The following is a 7,371-nucleotide window of genomic DNA, read 5'->3' on the forward strand; positions in this document are numbered from 1 at the left end:
ACATATTAGGTAAAACAAACTGATCTCATCTGTCCAAACTTCAATTATATTTTTATCCTAGGCACTACAGATATTGCTTCAACAATCCCCATTATTTGAATAGTTTGGATTTTTCGGTCTAAGAGTCCCAATAGTTTACTTAAAGAAATTAGGTTCCTATCACTTGATAAGATTGGTCCTTCTACTTTCTAACTCAGAGACATTTATGTGGGAAGCAATCAAAATCTTACTCTCGTTTTTATTCATTACAAGTACAACATTTCTAAAAAGGGGGGCACAAGCCTTTAGTCACAAAGTTATGACCACCATCTTGTCTTTTTGACCCCCTGTTCGTGACCCCCCCCGGTCCTAACTAGTTATTAAAGCACATAAGAAATGTTGCCTTCCTGACTAGTAGAGGTAATAATTACTCTTCTGAGAATGAAGAGTACTCATCATCTTGAAGGAAGCAATGGTATGATTGAACAAGATCAGGGAAAAAGGAAACAGTTTAAAATAAAAATTAAATTAATTTTGTACTACCATAATCTCCACATATTTAATTGTATTTATATTATGTCACATTTTAAAACTTCAGTGGCAACTTTGGAAATCATAATTTGTACATTCTTGGGCAAGAGGAATCCAACTTTATTGATTCTTGGCAATACTGTATCTCAATGAAATTGACAACTATACTTTCATCTTACACAGAAGAATCACTGGTTGATTAGAGTTATTCTTTAGCATGATGTATGTAGATGTATAAAATAGAAGCAGAATTTATGCACAGACCCAGTTTCACAAGAAAACATTGAATTTAGAATTATGCTAGTATCAACTTTTTCTTCTTTCATATTTTTATTTGCTTTATTGCCAAATACAAAATAGTACATTTTATCTCCTGAAATTTTGCCAGGTTTTGTGAGAGAACTATATTTTGGCAATCACATGAATGAATTATCAGATAATCAGTAGCCTGGTTAGGAACCATTTGTGCCCCAAATTACTCACAATCTGATCCCTAGCATTATACCATTTTTAAATTAATAGAACTAGTTGTTCATTAAGTGCATAAAACAAAAATCTATTGAACTCTCCCAATCCATTCCTTAAGTATGTATTCTGTAACAGATTACATTTTTATTTGTGGTATGTTAACTTATAGGAATAAGATACCTAAGCATATTAATAACTCATCATAATTTTAATAGAAATCTTGGATGTCTTATATATGTGTATGTATGTATGTATGTAGGTCTTTGGTATGTATGTATGTAGGTCTCAGGTTTTCGCGGGTGTTTGTATGTAGGTCTTTGGTTATTCGGGTCTTCTCCCATGTAAAATTGGAAGTGTCTTGGCGACGTTTCGACGAAGTCTCATTCGTCATCTTCAGGCTGGTGTTCTCGGCTTTGTGCTTCCAGGAAGCACGAAGCCGAGAACACCAGCCTGAAGATGACGAATGAGACTTCGTCCAAACGTCGCCAAGACACTTCAAATTTTACGTGGGAGAAGACCCGAATAACCAAAGACCTACATTTATATTTATATATATATATATGTCTGGGTTAAAGGGATTGATTTTATATTTTGAAATAAAGTTTAAGGAATTACTGTCTTAATGACATGAATTAAATGACATTATCTCATTTGATTCTTAGAAAGTGCAGTGCTAAAAGAGATGTGTGGGTTAATAGTTTATATGTCTAGTGGAGAAAAATGTTTTTCCATTCAGCAGTTTTAATTCTTATCATATTTTTATTTATTCATTTATTAAAATAATATGCTCCCATCTCCCTGAAAAGGTGACTCTGGGCTGCTAACAGATCATAAAAAGATATATAGACAAAGAATTAAAATTTTAAAACTATGCAAAAATCCAGAACCAAACAATTTGTACTTGAAATATGAGTACAGAAGTCTCAACTGATTCTTGTGGATAACAAACCTTGTGATACAGGCTTTCCATGTATTCAGAGAGATGCATTGCTCTTCAGGCAATTCACTTCTTCTTAGAAAATGCAAACATATTGATTTTGAAAAGCAGAAGAATTCAAAGTTAAAAGTTGCGTGAATACCCTTCTGTAGAAGTAAATAAATCAGTATAGGCTGTCATCATTGTAGTCGGAAGCAGTTGCTTTCAGATCTCCTAATGACTCATTTTAAGAGAGTGCCTTACAAGCCCTGGGAATTTCCTCTGACAAGGTCCATTAGTATATAAGCCAGAGAAGTGGTGGAGCTCAGTCAAACACAGGCTTTCTTGAGCAAACAGTCTTCTGCTCTCCAGGATCCCAGCCAAGAAAACAATTCCCTCTCTTGTCATGGACTTCAAGGCTGTAGCTGCAGTTTTGGCTCTTCTCTTAGTCTCTGCAACAGTGACAGAAGGTAGGCAAAGTTTGTTTGATTTGTATAAGAGGCTATAAACTATTTTCTGGGGAAGGTAAGCTTACTATTGTCAGGAGGAGGATAATTGCTTGTAACGGAAAAATCATTTTCAGCAAAAAGCTGTTATTTAATAATTAAATGCTAAACAGATTCTCAGAAGTCTTTTGACATCCAAAGGAAAATATATTTTTGTACTTTTTCTTCTCTTTTTAAGTAAAACTTACTAAATGCATCTTATGCATGAATTTATTTAAAAGGACAGATCTTTCAGAAGTTGTTATTAATAAATGACACTTCTAGATCCTAAAGTAATCTACCTTTGAGCACTATATCCTAGGAAATATTAATGGGGAATAGTTGTATTTACCACAACTTTTTAATGATCTGGATGGGTTGTTACAATGAAAGCAAAAGGATTGATTAGAGATAGATCTATAGTCTCAACTAGCAATGCAATAGCTGTGCAAATGATTTTACTGTAATCTGCAAGTCAAAATGTTATTACTTCAGATAAGATTTGAAAGATAATAGATAAGAGAGAACTGATAGGAATAATTAACTTAACGAGTTTAGGGATAATTGAAATGGTTTTCATAAATGGGACTGAATCAAGTTAAAGAAAAGCACATTACAACAAGCCTTTGGAAAAGAGGTTTAAAATATATTATACAGAGAATTTAATTATTTTCTAAACTTCTGTTTTTTCATAGGAGCTTCATTGGCCAGTGTAGGGCTTGAACTTCGGTGTCAATGTATAGAAACCTATTCTAATCCCAGCCTCCGTGGACACATTGCAAGTGTCAACTTGATCAAAAGTGGACCACATTGCAGTTCCATTCAGGTCATGTAAGTATACTTTTGCTACTTCATATTTGTCATTGGTTTTAAGGCACAATCTACCATGAAGCATTGCTGCCCAACTGCCCCATGAAAAACTTGTGCACAGATCTGGATTTTCCCACTTGTGGACTGTTAGCATCACTAGATGCTAGTGGCACTAGAAATTCTTTGCTCTTGTGTATTAAAATCAAATGGTTGGTGTGATTTGTATGATTGGAAAATCATAGAAGCCCTATAGATTAAATCAATAAACAGACAAACTGAAAGACAGTAACCTTCTGCAAACTCAGTGCTTGATTATCATGATTTTCATTTGTTGCAGTGCAACTCTTAAGGATGGCAGACGAGTGTGCTTGGACCCCACTGCAATCTGGGTGAAAAAAGTCATCACAAATCTTCTGGAAAAGTAAATACTTATTTTCTTCTAATTTTAAAAAAAATCTTATAGTACAATTTTTCTGAATGTGTTTATTCAAAAGAAGTCTTATCAAAGATAGTATTTAGAACATAGAACATAGATCATGGGATTTGATCTCAGAGGTCTTCCAGTCCAACCTCCTCCCCAAGGCAGGAGAACCTTTACCATTCTGGACAATCTTTTTCTTAAAAGCCTCCATTGATGGGGCACACACAACTTCTGGAGGCAAGTTGTTCCACTGATTGATCTCAAGTCAGAAAATTTCTCCTTAGTTCATTGAGCTGACCAGAGATAAGCCTCACTGTTAGACAAATAAAGGAATGATTCTGGAATTAGACATTCATTCCAGAGCAGAGACTGGCATGACTGCATATCAATATTTTTGTCTGGAAATTTGTTTTTATAGGCATATCACTTATCTCAATCTAAACAACTCTTCATTTTTTCTTATTTTTTCTTACATTTCTTTTACTCCAGGGCTAAGAATAATGCGGAGACACAGTCATGAGAGAAGCTTCAAATTATCTCATCGTTGGCATCCTTAAAAGAAGCTGAGCCACTTCCAACAAACCTACATTTTAAGAAGAGTCTTTTATATTAAGAATTTTGAAAAATTATTTATTGTATAATTTCATTGAGGGAAAATCATTAGAAATGTATCTATCGCATGCATAGAGGAAATGCTCTAATGCAAAGATAAGATGAGGAGTAAAGATTTGGAAAACAAAAGACATTACTAAATGCAGTTAAAATGGAAGTCCCATGATGGTTGCATAAGATTGCCATGATAGTAAAACAAATTGGCAATAGTTTCTGTTACCCTTGGGCACAGAGCAACCTATAGAGTTGCATAAGTTTGGATGAGTCAAAGCAGCCTTGGGCTGTCTATTGTGAGAATCAGTTTAGAGTGCAAATCTAAGGAGGTTCAGGTTGAAAGCCCAGTTTGGCCATGAAACTCCTGAATTGCCTTCATCTAGTCACTTTACGGGATTGTTGGGAGGCCAAGAGGCAGAGAATCTTATATCTTGTGTTGAGCATTGATGGAAACTCACTAGATTCACAAATGTGCATTATTCTCAGAGTGTTTCTACATTATTTATTAATATACACATATGTGAAGTATTATTTATTATACTAGAAAATGTTTGTGTCTGAGCGTTTTAAAATTATAATGTTTATGTTGAGGGAACCAGATATTTGAAAGAATGTTTATAGTGAATTTTTATGTGAAAAACTCTTTACCCAGAAGAGGTATCTGGAACTTTCACATCCATAAGATGATCATTTAAGATTTATTTATATATTTATTGAACAATTACTGAATACTGTTAAAATATTTTTGTACAACCAATGTGCAATTAATTAAATTATTTTAATGATGAAATATTATTTTAGTTTTGTCTTGTTGGAAGAAATATCCTTCTGGGTTCAGTTCCAAGTGGGGAAAAAGACACTGGAAACATGGTGGCTGCTTGGAAAGATGGTTTTAATGGTGGACAGGATCACATGCCTTGAAGATCTTGGGTGAAGAGAAAAAAGGGGAAGAGATGCTGGGGCGCGGGGGGGGGGGTGCCTGAGTTTTATACCCTCTCTGGGCGTTTGAATTTGAGCTTGTATTCTGATTGGTTATCAGACTCCCATGGGGCCATGCAGGGGTAACTTCCAAGGTTGTGTTTTTGAGTCCCAAGTTTGGTTGACTCTTGCTAGGTGATGATGTAATGAAAGGGCTTTCATTACATGGGATTCCTATTATGGCTCTGCCTGAAGGAGGTAGATCTTTGTTATGTAGAACAGACTGGCCCAGGCCTTAATGGCCCATTGACAAAGGTGGGAGGGCTGAGTTTCTGCCTCCCTTTTAGGGGAAATATTCTGCCCTTTTAATATTTCCTAAAATATCTCATTTTCCTAGGAGAGGGGTGGGTGTTAACTTCCTACAATCTTTTAAAAGTATAATAGTTTAAACAGTGGATGACACCTCCCTTTAGTTTTGTATCCTGTGCTCAAAGAATTCATTGATAAGCAGGATAGCTGTACAATATCTTTTCTTTCTCTTTCATCACAAGCAAAGAATTTTGGGTAAAAGACAATCTTAATTCAAAAAATGATAAGATGCTTGTTCAGACTACGCATATATGACAAAAGAAATTTAGCAATCTGGGTAGTATAAACATTGATATAGCAATATAAATCTAAAAATGAATATTGATAGATAAAACAATAAATTATCTAAAAGGCAAATTCTCTTTCAGACCCCTCCAAACCTGAATGGAATACATAGTAGTACAATAGCTGGCATAATGTGTACTGTATTCACTAAAGCATAAAAGAATTAGTTAAAATGTAATCCACACTTAATGCTAAACCTGGGCCATTTATGGCTATCTATACTTAGGCAGGTTCAATTGTCTTAATTATTATCTGCCTAATTTTGCATTCCTACTTATCTACTCACAGTTGCATGCTTTCAAACTGCTAGGTTAGCAGGAGTTAGGGTGAGAATGTGAGCTTACCCCATTGTGTGACACTTGGGTCTTAAACCAGCTGAGCCATCACACTGCCCCAAATGGACTTCAGTGGGAAGGTAACAATGCGTCATGATGTTATGCTGGTCACATGACTGCAGAAACTTCAGACAGCATTGGCTCAATGAATCTTGAAATGGAGATGAGCATTGCCCTCTATAATTGGTAATGACTAGCAGAGTTAAATCTGCAGGGATTCCCTTTATTTTTAATTTTGCATGCTGCCATGCAAATCCTGACAACCTCATGTGTTTCAGGGTTGTTGTCAAAATGGAAAAATTGTTATACTGATGAATCCTGTTCTGCTGGTCAGGGATGGAGTAATTAGAGCATTTTGAGATTCTGTATAAAAGTTGACAATATAGGAGAATATAGTTTCAACCTGTCCTGGGTCATAAGGACATACCTGTAATACATACAGTGTCCTTTTTAATCTTCCAGCCAAAAGTGCTGAAGGGAAAGCATTATATTGGGCTAAGGTGAAAGCCTTTCTCTGATTTAGGATATTAAGCTATATGATATACACAGTTGCTGCCAGACTGAATCTCAGAATATCTACCATGAGAAACTGAATGGTATTACCAGCTGTTGTGACCCAAGCCCAAGTAGGTATTATTAGACACAATCAGTTCTAAACAAACAGACTTTATTAGAACAGCTGAGAATTAACTCATTCTCAATGTAGTCCAAACTAATTCAAAACAAATTCTTCATAACACAATTCTTCAGCCTTATGACCAACCTTGGTCTACTGTGGCAAACTGCCAAACTTCTTGACAAAAGTTCAGAAGCAGAAGACGCCGACAAGAAATAAATGCAGCAAGACAAGAAACAAATCTATCAACGTTGTTTTCCGACAAAGAGATCAAGAGCCATTGCTGGTCTTTTAAGTCTTATGGGAAGGGCCAATGATCTCTTGGGCTTATTCCCAAATCATCCTTTTTGCTTTAGCTGCTCTTGCCTTCTGGCAACTCTTCTCATGTGTGCACTAGGAACAGATTCTTTCTCTTCCTCTTCCTCTGCCTCTCTGTTGCCAGCCTCTGGAGATTCCGGAGTCCGCACATCACTCCCAGATGGCCTGACCCCATCTCTGCCTCTGACGCAGAGCCCTCATCTGGGCCTTCCTCAGCCTCCAGGACTGGCCCATGTTCTTCCTCAGCGTCCTCACTGTCCAACTCTGCTGCCAGCTCCACAGGCTGCTGGCAGACCACAACACTAGCATCCATT

At 36.2% G+C, this 7,371-nt stretch overlaps 1 protein-coding gene across 1 annotated transcript; it reads left to right on the forward strand.

Annotated features, from left to right (window-relative positions):
- The first annotated feature begins 2,222 nt into the window (after positions 1-2,222).
- Positions 2,223-5,008, forward strand: LOC117665048 (interleukin-8-like). The gene is made up of 4 exons (XM_034416572.3): positions 2,223-2,364; positions 3,075-3,210; positions 3,527-3,610; positions 4,100-5,008. Exons 1-4 carry the CDS (start codon positions 2,301-2,303, stop codon positions 4,128-4,130), a joined length of 315 nt encoding a protein of 104 aa, XP_034272463.1. The 5' UTR covers positions 2,223-2,300; the 3' UTR covers positions 4,131-5,008.
- The last annotated feature ends 2,363 nt before the right edge of the window (positions 5,009-7,371 follow it).

The sequence above is a fragment of the Pantherophis guttatus genome, chromosome 4, assembly GCF_059756535.1.
Source record: "Pantherophis guttatus breed Tessera chromosome 4, ASM5975653v1, whole genome shotgun sequence".
Lineage (NCBI taxonomy): Eukaryota > Metazoa > Chordata > Lepidosauria > Squamata > Colubridae > Pantherophis > Pantherophis guttatus.

Bases quoted from the DNA above. Each gene is read 5' to 3' on its own strand.
- LOC117665048 (XM_034416572.3), top strand. From the start codon at position 2,301: ATGGACTTCAAGGCTGTAGCTGCAGTTTTGGCTCTTCTCTTAGTCTCT. The intron at 2,365-3,074 runs GTAGGCAAAGTT...GTTTTTTCATAG, and splicing joins CTCTGCAACAGTGACAGAAG to GAGCTTCATTGGCCAGTGTA. The intron at 3,611-4,099 runs GTAAATACTTAT...CTTTTACTCCAG, and splicing joins ATCACAAATCTTCTGGAAAA to GGCTAAGAATAATGCGGAGA.